Below are 21,633 nucleotides of genomic sequence, written 5' to 3'. Positions count from 1 at the left end.
CCAAGGTCGAGAGTCACTTGAGAGAGGCCCTCAACACGAAGGACGCCACAATTCAAGGGGATAGGTTCCTAAATGCTTGCTCAGTTCCGTCGATCGAATTCCCATCCTTTAATCAGTCGGCCACCCATTTCTCGCTCCGTCTGCCAAGTACCTAGATAACAAAACGCGTTGGATATAGTGGTCAACAACAAGAGGAAACCCAATCTTATGAGCTTGAACGGCCAGCTCATAGCTACACGAGACTCTAAATGGCCGGCCGGCATCGGCCGAAGGACGTGTTCGGGGAATAAGAACGCGCCGAGCCCAAAACATAAACAAAAGCAAAAGGGGTAATAGAAATGCGCTAATTCCCGAAAACAAAGATATCATATTCTTCCAAGGTTGTCCGGCGTTCCATCGGATAAGAATCTTTGGTGCAAGAATCCCCTATTATCATACCAACTCATGCGGATGCCGTATAGGGGCCAACATCCAGAAACAGTCATGGCACTTATACTGTAAGTCAAGACCCGGTTTCAAAGACACACCAATTTTGTATGAGCATCTACTCCACCTGCCTTGATGGCAATGCAAGAGGTTGGACCTCTTACCAGGGCCTGAGAGCCTGCTGGGGGGGGTGGTCAACAGTGTGTATTCCCAGCACACGGATGATTAATAGGATTCGCCACCAGTCCCGTTATGGCCCTGGCCGACCATAGGTGGGTAGCCATAGGCCGAGGTGTCCTGCTCCGAAGGGTCCAAACTCTGATTCATGATGTTGCCGGCACTGTCGCTAGCATCCGGGAAGGCCCCAGCAGCGCTAGCACCTCCTGGACGCCCAGCTGAAGGGCCACTCCCGGCGCCGCCAACCGGGCCACCACCGGTAAACCCGCTGCTTGTCGGCCGATTCTGGTGTTCTCCCCTTGCGGATTGAGTCTGGAAGTAGTTAGCCACTTATACCCTTGTACAAATGCCACCGAGGCTAGGTCAGGGTGGTCCAAGGATGTTGCACATGTCTTACCTCCCGATATTTCGACAAATAGATTTTGAGGGCTTCAGCGTAGTTCTCGAAACCAAGCGAGGTCATAGCGAACAGGATATCCTCCCCGTTGACAGTTTTTCGTTTCTCCTGCTGACACTTTTCGGAGGCTTTAATGAATAAGTACCAGTCAAGAACCTTTGGGTGCGGCTAAATTTATTCTCACCTTCGCTCGTGATGAATGAGATGAATTCGCTCACACATTCTTGCATACACTCTTTGGCTTCCTTTGCAATCTTGGCGTTTTCCGGTAATGCCAGTTTCATGATGCGCGCAACTACATAGCGACAGTCAGCAATCGGCTTAGATGCCATGTCGCATAGAGAGGACACCCGAGTACAGTTGATTCAGGAAACACCGAAACAGAAAGGGTAGTCTTCAACAGCAAGGAAGAACCAAAATGGATACAGAAGGGCCTTGGAGAGGATAATCTGGAACCAACGAGAACGAGTGGTGGAAACGGCTGTAGTGGTGCTCAGACAGTATGGCGACAGGAGTAAAGCAATGGACAAAGGTAAGGTACGCGCAAATCAGGAGAACAGAAAAGCTGCAAGGGGATGCAACTAACCATTTGCGATTGGTAGCCATCGATCTTGCTCCTTCACCTCGAACTCTCCCTGACCCTGCGCTTGGGCGTCTTGATCTTTATCCATTTGCTCCTGTTCTTCACCCGATTGAGTTTCATGTTCCACCTCCGGTTCTTTCGAGGGAGAGGTCGACGACATGATTTTAGCTGTTCGCGAAGGTGTAGGCGATACTGATTTTGGTAAGAATGATTATGTTTAAGCTCTGTTGGCATCCACGTCAGAGAGTGTACACCACGCGACGGAATCTCGAAATCAGGGCTCATGGATCAAGGGGGGAAGAGCGCAACCGGCTGGGCAGCGATTTGCTTCACAACAGCCTGGGCAGGGACAAAAAAGCAGTGGTCAGGGCGTGTGGGGGATTGGCGACGCGTCCACGACAACTCTGCCTTAGCGGTGGGAATGAGCTTCAGGGAGGCTCTCATTCGTTGGGAGCATATGGAAGGTGTGCAAGGCCACTGTGGAGGGCCTTGATATTTTATTCCAAAATTTTTTTTTTTTTCTTAGATGATTATTGGGCGACAATGGTGATTTGATTCCCAGAGACGGGGATATCGCGCTAGGGTTCTGGAAGCCCCAAGACGCTTGTTTGTGTTGAGGGGCGCGCCTTGGGGAGGGGTTTGACTTACAGAACAACAGCGAGGGTAATGGGTAACGTCACCCAGCGATGCGCTCAGGGCGGCAGGTCGGGAGTAACGCGGGAGATGCGACACGAAAGTTAGCAGTGAGCCAATAATTGACAGCGGTGCGTTGCGCAGGTGGGAAGAAAGGTCCAACAAGACGCGCACGAGTCGATGATCGGGCTATTCTTTGAGGATTTGAATGCCTGTGGAAGAGATCTGGCGAGTCGAGTCAATAATTGGTCTGCTGCAACCAGCCTGGAGAAAAGGGCAGGTAATTACTGGAGACGGCCGCGATGCGCGCAGCAGGCAATTGGCGAACCAGAAGTCCCTGGCTGAGAAGCACGATCACTGGCTGATGGAGACTCGAAGTACAGACGAAACAGCGCCAATTAGATCCGAAAGAGATGGACCTTCTCCAAACAAATCGAAGAAGACCGAGGGGGGATAACTTGATGATTGGATGATTTCAATCGAACAATGCTCAAAGGGAGGAGATTGGGAGGGAGAGGAGAGGAGAGCTGCAGGGGATGAACTTCAGTGAACCGCTGAGCCCATGGAGGATGGATGGCCTCAGGTTTTGGTTACGGTCTCAAGACATTTCAGCTTTTACAATACTGCCTTTTAGAGTTAAGTACGGGTAATTTTGCAGCTTATATCGGAAGCCGCGAGTGGGGTTATGTATCGAGACCGTCATGCACGTGACCCAGCCCAAGGCTCTCCAGCTGACATCATCAGCTTCACAAATCCAACCTCCAACCTCATAAGCTGAGTGAAGACTCGATGTCAGATATCATGATGCCTGTACTATCACTCCTCTACCTGCGGCCTGCGTTTGTAAATACGGGCTCAGACGGCAAAGTGTGATTCTCCAACAACTCATATCGTCGCCATAAATCCGGCCAGGGTGCCACGAGGGCGCAACCACGGGCCTGAAAATCCAAAATCCCCGTCCGCCTCCCAAAGGAATACGGCTACTCTGTTCGTGGATTCGAGGGACAAGTCAAACTTGGAGGATCTTCGCTCCATGGTCATCCCACTTATCCCCATCAATGGTGGTTCAGGACTTCAGGCATCAATCTGCAATCGCGGTTTATGAGAAGAGTAGCGAAGGCGGGGGATGTGGAAAACGCGCCAAGCATCGACCAAAGACGTGCGGCGTGCAACTTGGGCAGCCCAAGGTCTAGCTTGCCCTCCTTGGCCTACTGAACTCCCACTTCTCCTTCCAGGAATTACAAAGGCATCTCGGGAATTAAAGCATTGTAGGGTCTTTCTTTTCTTGGCTCCGGGGCTGCTGTGAAGCGACCAACGGTGATGCTTTAAACTGCGTATCATTGCATTGTCAAGTGCTTGGAAATCAGTACTAGTCTCCCCTATGTATGTCGAGGATGGCAGCCTCAACAAGACCGAGCTGCAGCCAAGACGAACAGAGATTCACCTTACTCTTCTTCAAGAGCACTTCCTGATTGCGTGATCGGGTTTGATTGAATCGCCAACTCAGCCCGACCAGCCTTGACTACCATGTGCGCCTTATCGCTGCATCGGCGCCTAAGGACGTTTGGCCAGGATTTGTGGACCTGCTCCCTCGGTCGATTTCAAATCTCCCGTCGTCAAGGAACGGGGATGAAAAGTGACATGTCTATTTATATTCTGGATGGGCTAATGAGAGATCTTACGTCGCGTCAAGCGGTCAATTGTTATTTCGGGATCAATTCATCATGCTGGCCCCGGCCTTTAGGCACAACTGCAGGATAGCTTTGCCTTTGCGACAACACCATCACTCTGCGTCACTTCTCAGCGAAATGACGTGGGACTCGAGGCGTTCATTCTGCGCAGTCTCGAGGGTCGCGATGCTCGAACAGCTGTATCTTGCTCGCTCTCATTAAAAAGTTGGTCGGCGTGTCACGGAGACACCAGAGCAATCTGCAAACTCCCAATATGCCTTGCGTGTCGGTTTTATCTTTCTCCAGCCCCAAGGTGTAAAGTGCAGTCGGAATTATGCCCCATAAACCGTTAACGAGTATAAATTTAATTCGAAAATCGTCTTTTAAGGTTGCACAACTTGTATATTATTTTTTTTCTGGAGTAACAAGAGTTAGTGAGTCTCCCGCTCACAAAAAGCTGGATGCATAAGTAGACGAACCTTCCAATTATCCAGCTCTGTCTGCTTCGACTTGTACTGCTTCAATAGTTCCTCCAACACTTGCTTCAGGCCATCCGAATTTGTTTTCAACGACGGCAGAACATCCTGGATCGTTCGCTCAACCAGCACTCCATTTACCATCCGAAAGCATTTCCGATCTTGAGGGAGGGGTTCGAGGGTATCGATCACGAGTCTGTAGAACCATACATCAGGATCAATGTAGCTTGGACACTGATGCGCACGATTGGAGGGAAGCTCAGCCAAAATCCAAACTCACTTGTGCTCCTCGGCCTCCTGTTCGATATCCCCGATTTTCTGGGCTAGCTGTTGGAGTGTGTTCTTGTAGTTTGAGTATTGAAGTTGAAGCTCTAGTCAACATTAGCGGTTCGCGTTGAAGTATAAAGCTTCGACTGGACAAGCACACCTTGCTGCTTCTTTGAACTAACTTGCGGCTGGCTGGCCATTGCGCCCTTGATGTTCGCCGGTTTGCGGAGAGAGTGTGCAAAGCTGGAACAGTTGTGCGGGGCGGACTGTTATCAGCCACCTTTGGGTATAGCGGCTGAACTGCGAGCGAAAAGGTATTCAGGCCGGTAGTCCGATAATGTTAGCTCTACAAGCCTGCGATTCGACTATTATATTCAATTAATTCCTAATTCTTTGAATATTCCACAAGGAAATAGGAATTCTCCTAATGGGGGCTCGTTAATTTTCACGTGACAATGAGAGGAAGTTTGCACTGTTTGATTCAGGGCAGAGGTATCGGGTCCGCGAGCTGTGCTTCTCATCAGAACTTCTTGGTCGACGACCAGGAAGGCGGCCTTTCTGGAAACCGTTCACTGAACTTCCTGTCAAGTGTTCTTTCTATTTGTTTTTGGTCTGAACATACTTCTTTCACAATGTCTACAGGGGAACCTCCAGCCAAAAGGCTGAAGAGCTCGAATCTTCCGGCGCCACTGCGCGACGCAAAGCGCAAAGATATCGACAACTGGGAGACGAACCGGATGCTCACTTCAGGCGTCGCCCAAAGACGTGATTTTGATGGCGACTTCATGCCCGAAGACGAGGAGGGTACCCGTGTCCATTTGCTTGTCCACGATCTCCGTCCGCCCTTCCTCGATGGCCGCACGATTTTCACGAAGCAGCTCGAACCTATCTCAGCTGTCCGAGACCCACAGAGTGACATGGCCGTATTTAGTCGGAAGGGAAGTAAGGTCGTACGGGACCGACGGCAGCAGCGCGAGCGACAAAAACAGGCTCAGGAGGCAACCACGGTAGCGGGCACCGCGCTGGGAAACTTGATGGGCGTGAAGGAAGATGAGGGCGACAGTGCGGTCGCGATGCCGGTGGAAGATGTCTATAAGAGTGGGAATAAGTTCGCGCAACACATGAAGAAACAAGACGAGAGGGGCCAGAGCTCCTTCAGCAAGAGCAAGACTCTCCGCGAACAACGAGAATACCTACCAGCGTTTGCCGTCCGGGAGGACCTCTTACGAGTAATAAGGGATAATCAGGTTGTCGTGGTTGTAGGAGAGACGGGGTCTGGGAAAACCACACAGCTTACGCAGTTTCTCTACGAGGACGGCTACGGAAAATTCGGTATGATCGGCTGCACGCAACCCCGTCGGGTGGCCGCAATGAGCGTTGCGAAGCGAGTGAGTGAGGAAATGGAGGTTGATTTGGGAGATCTCGTCGGATATGCTATCCGATTCGAGGACTGCACTGGTCCAAACACAGTTATTAAGTACATGACCGATGGCGTCCTCCTCCGAGAGTCGCTGGTTCAGACAGATCTTGATAAGTACTCATGTATCATCATGGATGAAGCGCACGAGCGTGCGTTGAACACAGATGTTCTCATGGGTCTTCTGAAGAAGATTCTGGCTCGACGGAGAGATTTGAAGTTGATTGTCACATCAGCTACGATGAATGCTGAGCGATTTTCGAGATTCTTCGGTGGCGCACCGGAGTTCGTCATTCCAGGGAGAACATTTCCCGTTGACGTCCATTTCTCTCGCACGCCTTGCGAAGATTATGTGGATAGTGCTGTCAAGCAGGTCTTGGCGATTCACGTTTCGCAGGGACCTGGGGATATCCTTGTTTTCATGACCGGACAGGAGGATATTGAATCTACCTGCGAGTTGGTTGACGAAAGGCTGAAATTGCTGAATGATCCACCGAAGCTCAGCATTTTGCCCATTTACAGTCAAATGCCCGCGGAGCAGCAAGCAAAAATCTTTGAACGCGCTGCCCCCGGAGTAAGGAAGGTGATCGTGGCCACCAATATTGCCGAGACGAGTTTGACAGTGGACGGTATCATGTTTGTGGTGGACTCGGGCTACTCTAAGCTGAAAGTGTACAACCCCAAGATGGGCATGGATACCCTTCAGATTACCCCAATTTCACAGGCCAACGCCAATCAACGCTCTGGAAGAGCTGGTCGAACAGGTCCTGGCAAAGCCTATCGTCTTTACACAGAAATGGCGTACAAGAATGAGCTATATCTGCAAACTATCCCGGAAATCCAGCGAACCAGTCTTTCAAACACGGTACTTCTGCTGAAATCACTTGGAGTGAAGGATCTATTGGATTTTGACTTCATGGACCCTCCACCTCAGGAGACAATTTCAACGTCCCTCTTCGAACTTTGGTCCCTCGGTGCGCTTGACAATCTGGGTGACCTTACGCCTTTAGGGCGGCGCATGACCCCCTTCCCCATGGACCCGCCGCTTGCGAAACTTATCATCATGGCGGCAGAACAGTACGGTTGCAGCGAAGAGATGTTGACAATTGTCTCTATGTTGTCAGTACCTAACGTATTCTACCGACCAAAAGAACGTCAAGACGAATCAGATGCGGCCCGTGAGAAATTCTTCGTCCCAGAATCCGACCACCTCACCCTCCTTCACGTCTATACACAATGGAAATCCAACGGCTACTCCGATCACTGGTGTACCAAGCATTTCCTTCACGCCAAGACCCTCCGAAGAGCCAAGGAAGTTCGCGACCAGCTTAACGATATCATAGTCATGCAGAAAATGCCCCTTGTCAGCTGTGGAACGGACTGGGATGAGATTCGCAAATGTATCTGCTCAGGGTTCTATCACCAAGCTGCGCGAGTAAAAGGTATCGGCGAGTTTCTTAACCTCCGAACTAGTGTCAGCATGGCGTTGCACCCAACCAGCGCCCTCTACGGTCTCGGCTACGTCCCAGAGTACGTAGTCTACCACGAACTCATTCTAACAAGCAAGGAGTATATGTCGACGGTGACGGCGGTCGATCCTCACGTAAGAACCCCCCGCGGCCATATCCCTTCTACACCACATTGGAAATCAATCAACTAACATAATCCCAGTGGCTTGCCGAACTGGGTGGCGTCTTCTACTCTGTGAAAGAGAAGGGCTATTCACACCGCGAGCGCCGCGTCACAGAACAAGAATTTAACCGCCGCATGGAAATCGAGACCCAGATCGCAGCGGATCGTGAACGCGCCGCGGCAGAGAAACAGCGCGAAAAGGAGAAAACTGAGTCTTCGAGGCGCAGGAACGAGGTTGAAGTCGGAGGTAAGTCTGTCGTGCGGAGACCTGCATATGCCGTGAAGCGAATCGGCGGTGTTATGGCGACGTCGACACCAAGGAGTAATGGCGTGAATGGGGTGTCGAGTGGTGGCGGTGGAGGTGGCAGTGTGGTGAAGAAGCCGCAAGTGAAGCACAAACCTGGACGCGCGTTCTGAACTCCTCACCATGCCACTCGCTGTCTTGTCACTATCTCATTGTAGTGCCATAGCCGCATGGATAGCTACGCCCTCTTTGTGTGCGCCTTCTTTACTTACTAGGCGCTTTTCAACTCGAAACCCTTGGGCACTAAACCAATTCTATAATAACCCGGGTGGGTCAAGGATCCAATGCAACCCACAGGAAATGGCTACCGGCCAGCCATATCGCACCCGGCCGGATGTTACCCAGCATTGGGAGATCAGGAGCGGGAGCAAGGCACACCTCCCCACCGAATGGGATATCTAATTCCTATCCGGTAGCTCGATCGAGCCGCCCGGAAGCACGACTAGCTCTCTCCTACGCGTTCGAGGAACGAAGGGCAAGGAAGTCCGCCTTCGGCACCAAGCCTTCATGACAGATGAAGCGATCTCCGTAGTCTAGAAACATTAGAGCCGAACGATACAAGGGTATTGGGAACTAGTGTATAGATTTAGACCATGTATAACATAAATATAACCCATTGAGTCAGTCTCATACATTCACTCATACCATCTAGCGAGCCCATCGGAACGGTGAAAACAAGGCCGTAAAAATGTAGGTGTTGCTTTTTCTACGTCCAATCAAGGTCAAGGAGTATGGTATACAGATGTCTAGAGAGCCTCAAGAAAGAACATGAGGCATAGAATATGACAATATCAACACCCAGATCATTCCACCAGGAGAAGATTCAACCACCCCAATCGCCATCACCAAGCCTACCCGTACCGAGCAAAATCTAGTTATGGTAGCGGATCAGAGTGCCTCACTAGCAAAGAGATCCACCTCAGTTAATAAAGTTGATACAGAAGAAATGTAGAATCAAACTCCCGAAGATGTAATCCGCGAATGCCCTGCACGACCAATACACATTAGTCCTAGTCCAACCATTCTTACACCCATACCTATGATCGGAGGGAAACAGAGCAATAGGGAGTGGGGAAACTAGAGATCTCACCTTTCATGCGACACACCACCATCCGCCTCACCACGAGCAACAACAGCCTTTCCCCCCTTCCCCGAATTGGCAGATCCACCCGTAGCTCCAGTTCTCTCGGAAGAACTTGTCTGCATCCGCAAACTAGCCGTGAGCACAAATTGACCGACCGCCGCGCAAAAGCCACTTAGGAAGGCGTTGAAGGGCTATCCGAAATCTAGTGGTTAGCAATACAATATCGCGATACCGCCCCAGATCGTCCCAACGCGCGTCACAGCGCATTCGAAACTCCCAGAATATCGACTCAAAAAAGGAGGGGGCATACATAATTCCCCGCCAAAACGCAATACGCAAATTGTACACCCCCAACCAGGACAAGGAAAGCCATGAAAGCGTCTAAGAGCAGTGTGCGTTGCGACGTGGTCGTTAGATACTGGTGCCAGACATGGAAGGCAATCTCGGAGACAGAGGAGTTCGCAGATAGCGTTCTAGGGCCCGAAGAGAGCGGCGTCGTTGATGAGGATGTTGATGTGGCTGTTGCGGATGTGGAGGATGGAGCTGCGGATGAGCGTTTTGGGGCCATTGTCGCTCCTTTTGTTTCAGCTTATCCGCAGTATTTTTTAAATTGATCGAGATGGCTTAGTTTATTGAAGGATATAGAGCGAGGGCGTTGCCGAATCGAGCTGGCTTGGAAGGAACAAGGATTGGGGTAGGAGCTTCGAAGCTTTGAAAGCTGGCCAATATTGTATGGACAGGCCAGTTCACGTGACTTCCAGTCAAAAGACCTTACCACAACAACTTCGTACCACACACTTGGTGAAAGCTAATATCCTACAAGGCTCGAACCAGAAAAATGCATCTATGCTTGCGAATATTTCTATGTGCAACACTTAGGCCTACCCAAGCGTGGCCAGGGCTCCGGGGAAGAGCTGCCCAAAACGCCCAAGTGACCCAAAAACCGGCACTGGTGCGGACAAGGTCAAAGGGGAAGATAAGGGAAGACAGAGGACACTGATGTTATGGTTGTATGAAAAATTGGAGCGGTAGCGAAGGCGTATCTAGGAGGAAGGATTGGGTTTCGAAGCCCAAAGAAAAGACAGATCTCTGGAGACGTGAACGCAAAACATGATCCGTTGATAATCGGTGGGGGTATCTTAAAATGAAAAAGACTCTAGGGTAACCGTTGAGAAGGGTTATGAGCGAGCGCCACCATAGACTAGCCGAAATGATGGATTAATCGACGCACGCAGGGTGATATCAAGCAATCCAGCCGGTAATGTTGCCCATCGAATGAGCTTGCATTTCTTGCATATCCAATTGGAAATCTCGCAATACCTGGTCCCACTCTTGGTGGTAAACATCCGAATTAGGCGGGACTTCAGGAATGCCAGCTGTTGGCTCGTTAGGCACGGCTATTGGAATGTTCATGTTTGAGAGCGCTTGTGGTGGATTTGAGTTCTGAGGCTCAGGAGTGGCGAGCCAGTTCCCCTCAGGGAAGAACTGATTAAGGACATTCACCGGGCCTTGACTAATATCAAAGCCTAAGGGGCTTTGCGAGGGATCCCAATCCATCGCCGGAGCCGAGGCTACGAGTCGTGAATGTTCCGGGAAGTGTGCGGAGAACGACGAGCCTATGGAGGGTCGATTAGACTCTGCGGAAGCCAATGTCGTGCTTTCTGCGGCAGCCTGCTGGCTTTCGACATGGCCCTGCAGCTCTGCCAGTTGCTTCGCTCTCAGCGCTCCAGCTCGTTTCATAAGCTGAGCAAGTGGCCGCCAGAGCATCCCCTTCCGCCGTTTTGCGGTCTGTAGCCAGTCATCATATACGGTCGTCACGGCCAGCCATGCCCGATCTGTCAAAGGACTTAAAGGGCGTACACATAGCTCGGATAAGACCATGGCGATCGCGTGCCACTGCATATGGGTGTCGAACATCCAGCTCCACTTTTTTGTGTTCTCATCTTCTTTTATCAATCGTGCGAACTCGGTAACTTCGATGGAGGTAAGAAACAAGCTCTCTCGAGACTCGTTGGTTACTTGCGGTCCATGCTCGGAGCTTGTTATCGGATGGTGAATGACCAGCCACATCTTTGTGAGGACTAGACGAGCAACCGTGGCACTGACCCACTGTATGGGATCGGCCATATCACAATGCTTCAGATACTGCTCTTCAATGTGTCTGTTGACAGTCTGGACGACATTTCCGCAGTTCTCTGGAGTCGGCCCCCCAACTGCAGCACTAGTATTAGGGCAAGTATAGGCTACTCGCCGTAGAGCATAGCAGATATCGCACCGTATAAGAAAAAAGCTCATATCGGTAAACCCTGCTCGCGGTTTAGGTCGCTCTTCCATGTCCGGAGAGATATCATTGTCGTTGACATTCAATGGAAGCCTTGTATCGAACATTCGATCGTGGATCTGTACGTCAGTCCCATGATCTTCGGATGACCGAAGGTCGAGTAAGACAACATGCCACCACAACCTCCGACGCATCTCGGCATCAAATGGCCTCAAGCCGAAGTTGTTTCCATCTCTATGCAAGCCGAGTCCTTGAGCTAAACGAAGTATTAGGGCGGTCATGGACCAGACGAACTTAGTATCGTCATCTCGACGAACAGCATTCAGAAATATTGTCGCAGCCTGCATCAAGGTCAGACTTTGCGTATTCAGAAGGCCACCCTTGGACAATGCCTGCTCCACAGCAAAACGATAACGAGCGACCAAGGTATCACGAGCTTCTCCTAGCCTAGCCATACATTGCTCATTAGACATGCTGACAATAGACGCAAAGTACATTGCAAGCACCAGAGGCTCGTTGTTCTTATCCAGTGCGTCCGGAGTGCGGGCGGCTTGCGTGAAGAGTTGCTGAGCGGTAGGACCGTAGACAACAGGTAGCAGCGGCTTGACATTCTCTGCATAGATCTGCCATAAGACTGGAACTTTACCTGGGGGCGGATGGAAGCTCTGAAGGGAGTGCGCAATAGAATAGAATCCAAAAAGCATTCCGTCCCGTGCGGCAGAGTAACTGGAGGACGAGCCCGGGGACGAACCGTCATCGTCTGACGACGATGAAGGATCAAGAATATCCTGTAGCTCTTCGATCTGGTCTACAATTCAGTGTGGACCATTCCAACAAAAGAAAACCGTTCGCGAGAAATAACCAACCTTATCTCCAAGATTTGCCCAGAATCGATTACTCACATACCGGCTCCGATTATCCTCGATAACTAGCCTTCCGAACTCATGCTCTAGGGGGGTAGGTTGATCGCGGCTGAGTAGCCTCGGACAAGTATCCGCATTAGGTTGAGCAGGCGGTTCGCCACTAGAGCGATCGCTTCGTTGCTGAGGCGGTGACGGCGTTGCTTGAGTATTGGAGCTCGTAATGGCTGCCTCGACTATACTCTCGAGTTGTCGCAACCGCGACAACAGCTCTGCATTTTCAGCAGGCGGCCGTTTTGTCTTGCGGGGGGCTCGACCAGGCGGAGGGAACATGCATTCGATGCCCGCTTTGACGCAATTTGAGCATGGGTTTCTTTTATCGCAACGAACCTTTCTCCGGCGACAAGTGATACAGCTTCTCAAAGCTAGAGAGTCATGGGAGATATGCCCGCGAGGAGCGGGAGGGGGAGGACCATCGTGACCATCGCCATGGGGTAGGGAAGCGGCCGAAGGGGTGGTTCCATAATCGGCGGTTGGTGGAAGTTGCGGCGGGAGCGACATGATGGCAAGAGAGTTCCTGGGGATAAAAGAGCTTCCGCACCGTCCGCATCGTCAATGGGCAGGCTGCCTGGGACGGAGAGACGAAAAAGAATGCAAATGGAAGAGGAGAAGGAGCGAGGGCAAGGGCTGGTCCAAGCGGGAGCAAACCCCAATCTCCAACCACACCATTCGTTCTTCTTGACTTGGAGGCCTGGACGATACTCGGACCCAGGGAACTCGACGAACAAAGGGAAGCGAGCGGAATGTGATAGCGCTCCATCGAGCTTCGAGAGTCGTCGACTCATAGTGGGGGCAACGATCTCAGCGATTGGTTTCTTTGGGTCCAATCCGCATCCCCGCACAGTGCCTCCGCTGACTAACAATATGATCGCTGCCACCTGCAGGGCGTGAAACGTACCTTTTCCAGAGGCTCCAGATCGTTGATATCAACATTACACAGTGCACAGTTGGAAGCGCCATCCCTGCATGAAACTAACTGTCCGTCACGAGGCGCGGCCTTGATCGCTTCCTCGGAGCGGAAGCGGGGATCGTCGAAATTCGGAGCTTGACCTCTATCGATCTGATGCGCCACCGCTCAATTTTCCCTTCTCCAAGGCTGGGTTCTCAATCATCCACTGGCCAGTGGCATCAAACCGAGTTAGACCTTGAGGAACTATTGGGACGGAGCTCGGCACGTAGCAAGGTAACACAGACCAGGAAAGCCTTCCACGTTGACCCTAATTACACGGTATCACAATATATACATGGGACTGGTAACCCAAGGCATGAGCGGCGGACTAAGTACCATATATATCACAGCGGAAATAGACTTTGAACGCGACAGTCTTGAGGAAGGCTGCAATGCGATGCATCTGGAACCTAACGCTATTATAACAATAAATCCAGACAGCCAAATATACACCAACGCCGCCTATATGAATAGAGAACTCATGATATGTGTTCGATGTGGCAACAAAATGTCGACAAGTCCGTGAAAGAACGCTAATCAGGGTTGCCGTCCAGCGTTCGATTGCCGTATAATCGATGGAGAGGCGTCGTACGGATCGGAATGGCGGCGGTTGTTCGCCGTCGAGTTAGTAATTTGTTACTGTTAAGAAAAGAGCCATGAGTATTACGGAAGGGCGTGCCAGCAAGGGACCTACTCACCTTATTTTCTCCCATCGGCTCGTCTGGTCATTGAAATTATGACTGGAGAGAGGTTAGCGCCACAAAGTCGATGGTTCTCAGCCACGCCACAATTAGCGAGAATTGCGAAACATACCCCTGATAAGTTGTGGTGCTCAGAGCCTTGGAACCGTACTCATCTTGGAGAAGCTTTGTGTAGGCATAAGGGATTTTTGCGGGGACGTCTTCGAAGTAACTGTTCCGTAGTGGCCAGATCTCAGATTCCTGAAAGTCATCAGCGTTTTGCTGACTTCTTCGGCTGCGGCTACTCACGTCAAAATTATGGCGATCCTTGCACATCAGCGCGCCGGGTTCACCATTCTCTCGCCGTGCATCATCCGCTCGTACGGCCGTGATGTCGATGAATAGTCCAGATGAAGTATCAATCCACCTCCCATCAATCACGTTCGCTTTATCCGATTTCGATCGTATTACATAGTTCGGGTTAATTTCGAGGAGGTATGTCCGCCCACCCTCAACATCGGCAATGTCGAAGTGGTGTTCGGTCATGTTGTAGTAGTCGGCAAGGAAGTGGATCACTGGTTCGGATATTTGGACGTCGAGGTCGTTATCCCAGGGAAAGATCTAGCACGCTTTAGCGAACTACAGTCTAGCATTGGGGGATTGCCTGGATATATCACCTTTTGGTTCCACCACCAGGCTAGGAGAGACCCGTGCATTATCCACGTTTCGGCGCCGAGGTCGGCCATGATCGATAGATACGTTTGGATGAGGGCAGATAAATGTGGGAGAGTTTCTTCTTCGGGAAGGACGCTATCTGCAAAGCTGAAATACGGATTAGTTTGCGTCCAGGTGAGAGAAATAGCGGCTAAATAGGGTCTGCGCACCGCCCGTCGTAATGATAATGGAAGCTGATGGCCGATATAAGGTTAGTAAACGATGAAACCTATTTAAACCTAGAACTCGGACGTACGAAGACTCCTCTATCAGCCAGTTAGCTTGATGAGTCCAGAGTTCAGGTTTGGTGTGACTGCGACAAGATGAGAACTCACTGAAGTATTTTGGCGCGCCTTCCCCTTCCTGCCCGCTATAAACCTTTGGCAGCTTGTCTCTCACGTCATCGAAAGTGACATTGGTGTTGTTGAATTGCGTACTGTTGAACTGTGTGCTGTTGAACTGTGTGCTGTTGAAATCGGTGGCGTTTGATTCGAATTGAGCTGATACCAGCCCGAGAAGAGTAAGCAGGAAGGGGCAGGTTGACAGCCGCATGATGAAGCCAAGGTGCAGGAGAAGCGAGCACTGGCCGTGTCTCTTCGCTAGGGTCACTGCGATTCCATACAGGACACACGTGGTCGCACAATAGAAGTTGGGTACACCACAGAAATTGAGGAGGGATGAGCCAAAAGAGCGAAAGGCTGAGAATCGAACAGATACGGGGGAAGGAAACGATCAGAGAAATACTCCTTACATCAGCACGGGGCGGTGGATAATGAAAGGGTGAGCGAGGGAAATCCGATCCGGTTGGTGCTTCCCCAAGTCCTCCAAGCCTTGTCGTGTGCTCAGTTTCCAGAGCCAGGTTGAACGTGTCATGAGTGCCCCCCAGCTCTGTCCAAGCCTTGTGGATCTCTTGGCAGACACTGCCCTCGGCGCTCCACGGGTCACTCTTTGGTCACCCCAAATTTGCAGAGAAAAGTCATCCCCAAAATGCTCTGAATGCCATCTGGTATTCACATGGCCGATGCAAAGATGCTTGTGGTATATGAGGCAGCTGCTCTTGTACAGAGCGACTCGCATCAGAGTCAGAATTGCCTGTTGTACCCCACCGACGCCGGACGAGGCTTGTCCCAACTTCCCACGCGAATTACACATTATTATGAGCTCCGGCCTGCCAGCAGGAATCAACATGAGGCAGTGGCGATTGACCCTGCACAACCAATGTCACCTCTGGGGCCGTTCCGAAGCTACCGAGCATGAGGCGAGTGCTGAGTGCTGCACTTGAGGTCTGGCCCCACAAACGGGGCGCCAAAAGCATCGGGCTCGAGCCGTAGCGCCTCCTCTTCCTGCCAAAGTATCCCTTACATTTTCGACCGACGGTATCCGTGGCCTCTGGGTGTCAGTTCACAATATCATTAGGTGCGCTACCCCAGGATACCTTGAGTTGACTATACTTCTGATCGGCTGGTGTGATTTTGTTCTGGAAGACTGCACGCTCAAACGGACCACCCTGAATCTGAGGTCCCAGGCTGCCTTTACCCGATCAGGTGATGGTCCATATGCTCCAGGGCTGGTACTGTTGCCGGTGCTTGATGCTCAAGAGTCAATGATAAGAGGATCTATACTTGCGTACTACAATGAGAAACAGCCAGCATGGACATGGTAGCAGTATGTATCGTGATTCGGGACTTTACCGTTGAGCTCCTGACGTGTGGGAGCATACTCTACCTACCGGGTTGTGTATGCTGAATATGGAAACCTATCCTCAAAGGAAGTAACTTTGGTATGGACCTTCTGCGCCTCTTGCGACAACCGAGGCAAAACTCTGCATGCCATACCTACCTGAGCTATCAAATAAAAAGCCTTCAACAAAGAGCTGTCGTCCATCCTCTGGCCTCTTCTATTCCCAATCCTGCAGCGCTAGAGTCTTGTTCTTAGGTATCATACTGCAAGCTTTGGCTTACCACGACTTGGGGCTTGCAAGGGACTCCCCGATATCATCATCTCTTGAATTGAACTTGTCTTGAAGCGGCTCTCAAGGAGCCTGTTCAGGGCTACTCATGCAGCATTTTCGATTTAATTCCGTCACGCCCCTACCAGAGATTGCTGTAGTTCATTCCAAAGGGCGTTCTAACTACAGTATTGATAATTTAATGAATTTCATGATGGTCGTCCACGACGTTATCCCATTTCGCTGCGATTGCTTCTTTTTGGATAAGCTTGAGGGGCCACTGCTCTCGCATCGAGAGAGCACACAGCCGTCGTGGTACACAAAACGGGAAATAAGCAGAATATACGGTACCTACAAAACTTGAAGAACTTCTCAGGTATTCTAGAAATATACAATATTCTACTTACTGCGCAACTGGCTGAGTGCAGGAGACGAAGAGCAATTTCGCAATTCTGGGCCGGATCATCGCTGGCCAGGGTGGGCTTGGTCGTCGATTGCCAACAATACTCAGGTGATGGAAAGCATAGTGTTTTGGCCAAATCCTTGTCCTCCAGAGTCCATCCGAGAAGATGAGGATCGTCCCTTGGGATGAACCCTTTCCACCTCACGGTTCGAGGGTGGTTCGTGGCTCGCTGGAGCACAGGCAATTGCGCCTTTCAAACCCCCACGACTGCTTCGTGGATCGCCGCTTTCAGACTCTGAAGCTCACGCCGCACCGCTCCCGATCGCTGGAAAACCGCGTTGAGCAACGTCTCAAGTCGGCGTCTCAAAAGGTGAGTGTGCAAGAGGTTTAGTCTCTTCTCTTCTTTTCGGTTTGCATTAATTCTCGAATTGTTCCTCAAGCCTGAACCTTCGAACACCCCTTGTCAGCCGTTTTGCAGTATCCCAAGTCGACCCCTTTTTCGGATCCACCTGCTTCTTTTCGCCAGTTCGGGCCATTATTTCGCCTCGGAGCCTGTTCCTGGACTTTTGCGTCGGCTAGAACTACAAGTCATCGAAGACTGGAAAACACGAGATCAGATATTCGCGGTTTCAGGGTGCTTTTGCGCTGATGGGTCGAAGCCTGGCCACAGAGTGCAGACGGGGGTACCAATTGGGCGAAAGACAAGTGTAGAGCGAACTGAAAACTGCGTCCAATTTCCCCCCTTCGATGAAGAATGAGCTCGGGCCCGGCTCACACCGTCAACCCCTCTGGCGACCTTTCTGTCGATCAGCCCTTGCCTGCCGTGGACGTTTCACACAAGCCCACACCGAATTCCGCGGTGGACACGTCCAACGATAACCACTACAGAGAGAATGCCAACCCACAACATGGTTCGCCGTTAGACAAACCGACAGTTGACTATAATGGAGGGCCGAAGCAGGAGGAATTCGACGATTTCGGTCTACCAATCCGATCACGACAAAGGCCCTCTCGGCAAGCAACCGAATCACCTGTGGACGAAGAACGATTCCACGATGCTCAAGAAAGCGCCACTATCTCTAATCACGACTCCCCTCGTACGGGAACGGAGATTCGCGAGGCTCCTGGGATAAAGCAAAATAAGACGTACCCGGAGGACCGTCAGGAAAGAGAGGTAGGGCGCTCTCCGACACCCAAAGGATGCGAGCTCGAGACATCTACCGAGTATGGAGTAACAACATCCACAATTGAGAAGCGAACGTCGGAAAGTCCGCCTCCAGATTCTACACTGGAACAGCCACCACCTTCTACAGAAACGCTAGCCCAAGAGGTCGTCAACAACTCCGCGCCCTCTCGGCCCATACATGTCCCACAAAAGAATACCATGCTGTCGGAGTGGTCACACCAACGACTTAACGAACACAAGGAGAAGGATAATCACGAGAAAGACGAGAGCGACGATGATGGAGATTGGAGGGAAATGACCGCACTCGACGAGTTTGATCTCTACGATGACTATGGACGGCTTATTGCCCGCGGTGCGAAACAAGAGGACAATGAAGCGGTTTACAGAGGACTTGGAGGGGCTGGGAAGGGGTACACCAGGGTACAGCTCGACGATGACGCCGAATCTATCAATAGTTTAGATGAAGACACCAGCTATCTTTTCAGAGAATCCACCACTGCCGCCGCCGGTCTGGAAGGGGAAGAACTGCGTGATACTCTAAGCCAATTGCAAGCTACGAAAGATCTTTTGACAGAAAGCCAGAGAGTAGCCTACGTCGGGGCAACACGTCTGACAATTTACCAGATGGTTCGGGATATAGAGGGGATCTTGCCAAAAAAGTCAACGCGCAAAAACAAGCAAAAGGCGATCGACTCAATGCGAGGATGGGGACAGGCAATGATGACTCGACTGTACTCTCACATGGACATAAACACTGCGGAACAAGTCATGATTGAACAACTAGCTGAACACGGGGTGCAACCAGAAGACCTTGTCCGGCCTTTGATGCAAAACGCACGCGTCAAGAATCCAATGGCCGATGACGCCGAAGAACCGAAGGTGTCTGTGTCTTCGAGAACATCCAGCCACTTGAAAGACGATAGCCTCCCAAGTTCATCGACCGACATTGATAGCCCGCCAGAGACGGCCTCTCCTCCGCCTTATGAGCTTCGCCAGGGGGAAGACCTCCCTGAGGTTCATACTCCATCCGCATTACCAAAGTCTGAGAAAATCGACATTGACATTCGATGGACAGTACTTTGTGATCTTTTCCTCGTATTGATCTCCGATGCAAGCTATGACTCGCGATCGCGAACATTGCTTGAAAAAGTGGGGGCTTCGATGGAGGTCTCGTGGCTACAGATTTCCAGATTTGAAAAGCGTGTCATTGATGCCCTCGAGATGCAGGAGGCTGCAGACAAAGAGACCTGGGACGAATCGGAGCATATGGAAAAGCGCCGCAAATCAGCGCTGAAACACAAATACATGATTATGGGCTTGGCTACTGTTGGTGGAGGTCTAGTTATCGGTCTCTCGGCTGGCCTTCTAGCTCCAGTCATCGGTGCTGGCCTTGCTGCCGGGTTTACCACCATCGGAGTCGGTGGAACCAGTGCCTTTCTAGGCGGAGCCGGAGGTACAGCACTTATTGCGTCCGGTGCGACCCTAACTGGAAGTACGATAGGACTGAGGGCTTCCCACAGGCGAACCGGAGCAGTTCAGACCTTCGAATATCGTCCTTTGCATAACAACAAGAGGTTCAATCTTATTGTTACCGTGTCCGGGTGGATGACAGGAAATATAGATGATGTGCGATTACCTTATAGTACCGTCGATCCGATTATGGGAGATATTTACTCGGTTTTATGGGAGCCGGAGATGCTGAAAAGCATGGGTGCGACCATTAATATCCTAGCCACAGAGGTATGATCTAAACTATTGAGCTTGTCCCTTGATACTAACAAGTTCAACCTAGGCGTTGACCCAAGGGCTACAGCAGGTCCTTGGAAGTACTATTCTCACGGCTCTAATGGCGTCTTTACAACTACCTATCGTTCTTACGAAGCTCTCCTACCTTATTGACAATCCTTGGAACGTCTCACTCGCGCGTGCTAACGCCGCCGGGCTTATTCTGGCCGATTCACTGAGAGACCGGAATCTGGGCAAGCGGCCGGTAACATTGCTAGGGTACTCGCTTGGATCAAGGGTCATTTTCTCTTGCCTTAAGGAGCTTGCAGACAAGGGTGCTTATGGGCTTGTTCAGAACGTCTATCTCTTTGGGTCGCCAGTGGTGGCGAATAAAGACGAATATACCAAGGCTCGTGGGGTTGTGTCCGGCCGGTTTGTCAATGGATATTCGTCAAACGACTGGATCCTGGGGTATTTGTTCCGTGCCACGAGCGGTGGAATCATGCGGGTGGCGGGTTTGGCTCCAGTTGAGGGGATCCCAGAGCTTGAGAACATTGATTGTACCAAGCTTGTCAATGGACATATGGACTATCGTGCGGCCATGCCACGCCTTCTGAAAGCTGTCGACTGGGAAGTCTTGAGTGAGGAGTTTGCCGAAATCGAGGATCCGGACCCTGATAACCACGGTGAGCGACAGAGGGAACTTATCCGTGAGATTGATGAGGCCCGACGAGAAGCAGAGTCCAAGCCAGATAGGAGGCGGTTTGGCTTGTTCAAACGTGGGAACCTGGCGCAAAAGAAGGAATGGGAGTCGTACGAAGTCGATCACTCCGAATCGCCCAAAAGTCCGGCCGACAGCAATGCAGCAGGAAGCGTTCTATTTGACATTGATGCCATCCGGGCTGAACTGGCTTCGGAGATGATCGAGGTGAAGCAGCTTGAATCCACTCTCCCACCTATGAAGCTGGACCTGAATTCTCCACCTCTCTCATCTCCTGCGACTCCCGCTTCTTCGAAAGCACAGGATGTAAGGCCGCAAGCACCAGCTTCAGATCCGCCTCTATCACCTGCAGCAACAACTCCTAGCCTTCCTGCGCCACGTTCAGAGTCTCCTCCACCCAGAGAAGAGGAAGTCCAAATGACATTTGACACATCCCCCCACGAGTCACCCCAACGCTCTATCTCTTCCCATGAAATGCCAACATACAGCACCAGCGCCAACGATTCCTTCTGTTCTCGCCCTACCCTTCGATCCTCGCTGACAACCCCTGGCGCCATTGGTGTTGGTGCTGCAAGTGCTATCGGTGCCAGTTCCATCGGCGCCATAGCTTTGGAAGAGAATGCCTGGGCCGATCAAGGCGAAGAAGGAATTCAAATGACCTTTGAGTGATGAAGGCCTACGAATGGATATGGGCTAAGAGGATAACGTATGTATCTTTAATATCGATATGAGCATTTATATAAGACCGAGGTTACCAGGTATATTTCTTTCCGTCACTGTTTCGAGCTCCTGGTCATCATGAGTGCAAACCCTCCGTTTCCCCTGGCGCTGTGATCTTCCAGTGGGGTTATGGTTTCCCGCATTAGCACCGAAGTTGCTTTCTCGCACTTGCTTCAGTATATACATCTGACTACTATAAATACACTCTGGATTTCCGGAGCTTTCCGGGGCCCTATATCTAATAACCCATGAAACAGCCAATACCTTAAGAATGAGAGATTTATTTCCAATCAAACTCAATTTGGATATCCTTTTGGTGA

The 21,633-nt window shown here is 51.1% G+C and overlaps 5 protein-coding genes across 5 annotated transcripts; 1 reads left to right on the top strand and 4 right to left on the bottom strand.

The window, feature by feature from the left end:
* Positions 1-510: 510 nt before the first annotated feature.
* On the bottom strand, positions 511-1,464 carry BJX67DRAFT_214359 (nuclear transcription factor Y subunit beta). Its single transcript, XM_071025646.1, has 4 exons — positions 1,359-1,464; positions 1,185-1,295; positions 1,001-1,128; positions 511-915 (listed from the first exon to the last, which is right to left on the bottom strand). Exons 2-4 carry the CDS (start codon positions 1,282-1,284, stop codon positions 652-654), a joined length of 492 nt encoding a protein of 163 aa, XP_070890051.1. The 5' UTR covers positions 1,285-1,295; positions 1,359-1,464; the 3' UTR covers positions 511-651.
* Positions 1,465-4,317: 2,853 nt separating this feature from the next.
* BJX67DRAFT_377678 (putative prefoldin subunit 2) lies at positions 4,318-4,829 on the bottom strand (the record flags this gene model as incomplete). The annotated part of the gene is made up of 3 exons (XM_071032166.1): positions 4,318-4,558; positions 4,643-4,733; positions 4,790-4,829. The coding sequence occupies 3 exons, from the start codon at positions 4,827-4,829 to the stop codon at positions 4,318-4,320; spliced, it is 372 nt and encodes a 123-aa protein (XP_070890050.1).
* A 3,761-nt stretch (positions 4,830-8,590) lies between these two features.
* On the bottom strand, positions 8,591-9,754 carry BJX67DRAFT_343483 (putative oligosaccharyl transferase subunit Dad1). The gene is made up of 3 exons (XM_071028161.1): positions 9,377-9,754; positions 9,073-9,257; positions 8,591-8,968 (listed from the first exon to the last, which is right to left on the bottom strand). The coding sequence occupies exons 1-3, from the start codon at positions 9,632-9,634 to the stop codon at positions 8,902-8,904; spliced, it is 510 nt and encodes a 169-aa protein (XP_070890049.1). The 5' UTR covers positions 9,635-9,754; the 3' UTR covers positions 8,591-8,901.
* A 554-nt stretch (positions 9,755-10,308) lies between these two features.
* On the bottom strand, positions 10,309-15,162 carry BJX67DRAFT_369925 (putative C6 transcription factor; the record flags this gene model as incomplete). Its single annotated transcript, XM_071030841.1, has 7 exons — positions 10,309-11,960; positions 11,994-12,150; positions 12,250-12,784; positions 14,030-14,157; positions 14,206-14,517; positions 14,574-14,689; positions 14,946-15,162. 7 exons carry the CDS (start codon positions 15,160-15,162, stop codon positions 10,309-10,311), a joined length of 3,117 nt encoding a protein of 1,038 aa, XP_070890048.1.
* A 2,372-nt stretch (positions 15,163-17,534) lies between these two features.
* Positions 17,535-21,618, top strand: BJX67DRAFT_214232 (uncharacterized protein). Its single transcript, XM_071025643.1, has 2 exons — positions 17,535-19,887; positions 19,940-21,618. Exons 1-2 carry the CDS (start codon positions 17,716-17,718, stop codon positions 21,260-21,262), a joined length of 3,495 nt encoding a protein of 1,164 aa, XP_070890047.1. The 5' UTR covers positions 17,535-17,715; the 3' UTR covers positions 21,263-21,618.
* Positions 21,619-21,633: the final 15 nt, after the last annotated feature.

This window comes from Aspergillus lucknowensis (assembly GCF_044049455.1).
Source record: "Aspergillus lucknowensis strain CBS 449.75 chromosome Unknown BJX67scaffold_4, whole genome shotgun sequence".
In the NCBI taxonomy this organism is placed as follows: Eukaryota; Fungi; Ascomycota; class Eurotiomycetes; order Eurotiales; family Aspergillaceae; genus Aspergillus; species Aspergillus lucknowensis.
The sequence above is the reverse complement of the archived record's forward strand: the minus strand, read 5'-3'. Positions and strand labels throughout refer to the sequence as shown.

Bases quoted from the DNA above. Each gene is read 5' to 3' on its own strand.
- BJX67DRAFT_343483 (XM_071028161.1), bottom strand. From the start codon at position 9,634: ATGGCCCCAAAACGCTCATCCGCAGCTCCATCCTCCACATCCGCAACA. The intron at 9,258-9,376 runs GTATGCCCCCTC...GATTTCGGATAG, and splicing joins GCGTTTTGGCGGGGAATTAT to CCCTTCAACGCCTTCCTAAG. The intron at 8,969-9,072 runs GTGAGATCTCTA...TTGGTCGTGCAG, and splicing joins GGTGGTGTGTCGCATGAAAG to GGCATTCGCGGATTACATCT.
- BJX67DRAFT_214232 (XM_071025643.1), top strand. From the start codon at position 17,716: ATGAGCTCGGGCCCGGCTCACACCGTCAACCCCTCTGGCGACCTTTCT. The intron at 19,888-19,939 runs GTATGATCTAAA...AGTTCAACCTAG, and splicing joins TTAATATCCTAGCCACAGAG to GCGTTGACCCAAGGGCTACA.
- BJX67DRAFT_214359 (XM_071025646.1), bottom strand. From the start codon at position 1,284: ATGAAACTGGCATTACCGGAAAACGCCAAGATTGCAAAGGAAGCCAAA. The intron at 1,129-1,184 runs GTGAGAATAAAT...TATTCATTAAAG, and splicing joins CTCATTCATCACGAGCGAAG to CCTCCGAAAAGTGTCAGCAG. The intron at 916-1,000 runs GTAAGACATGTG...AACTACTTCCAG, and splicing joins ATTTGTCGAAATATCGGGAG to ACTCAATCCGCAAGGGGAGA.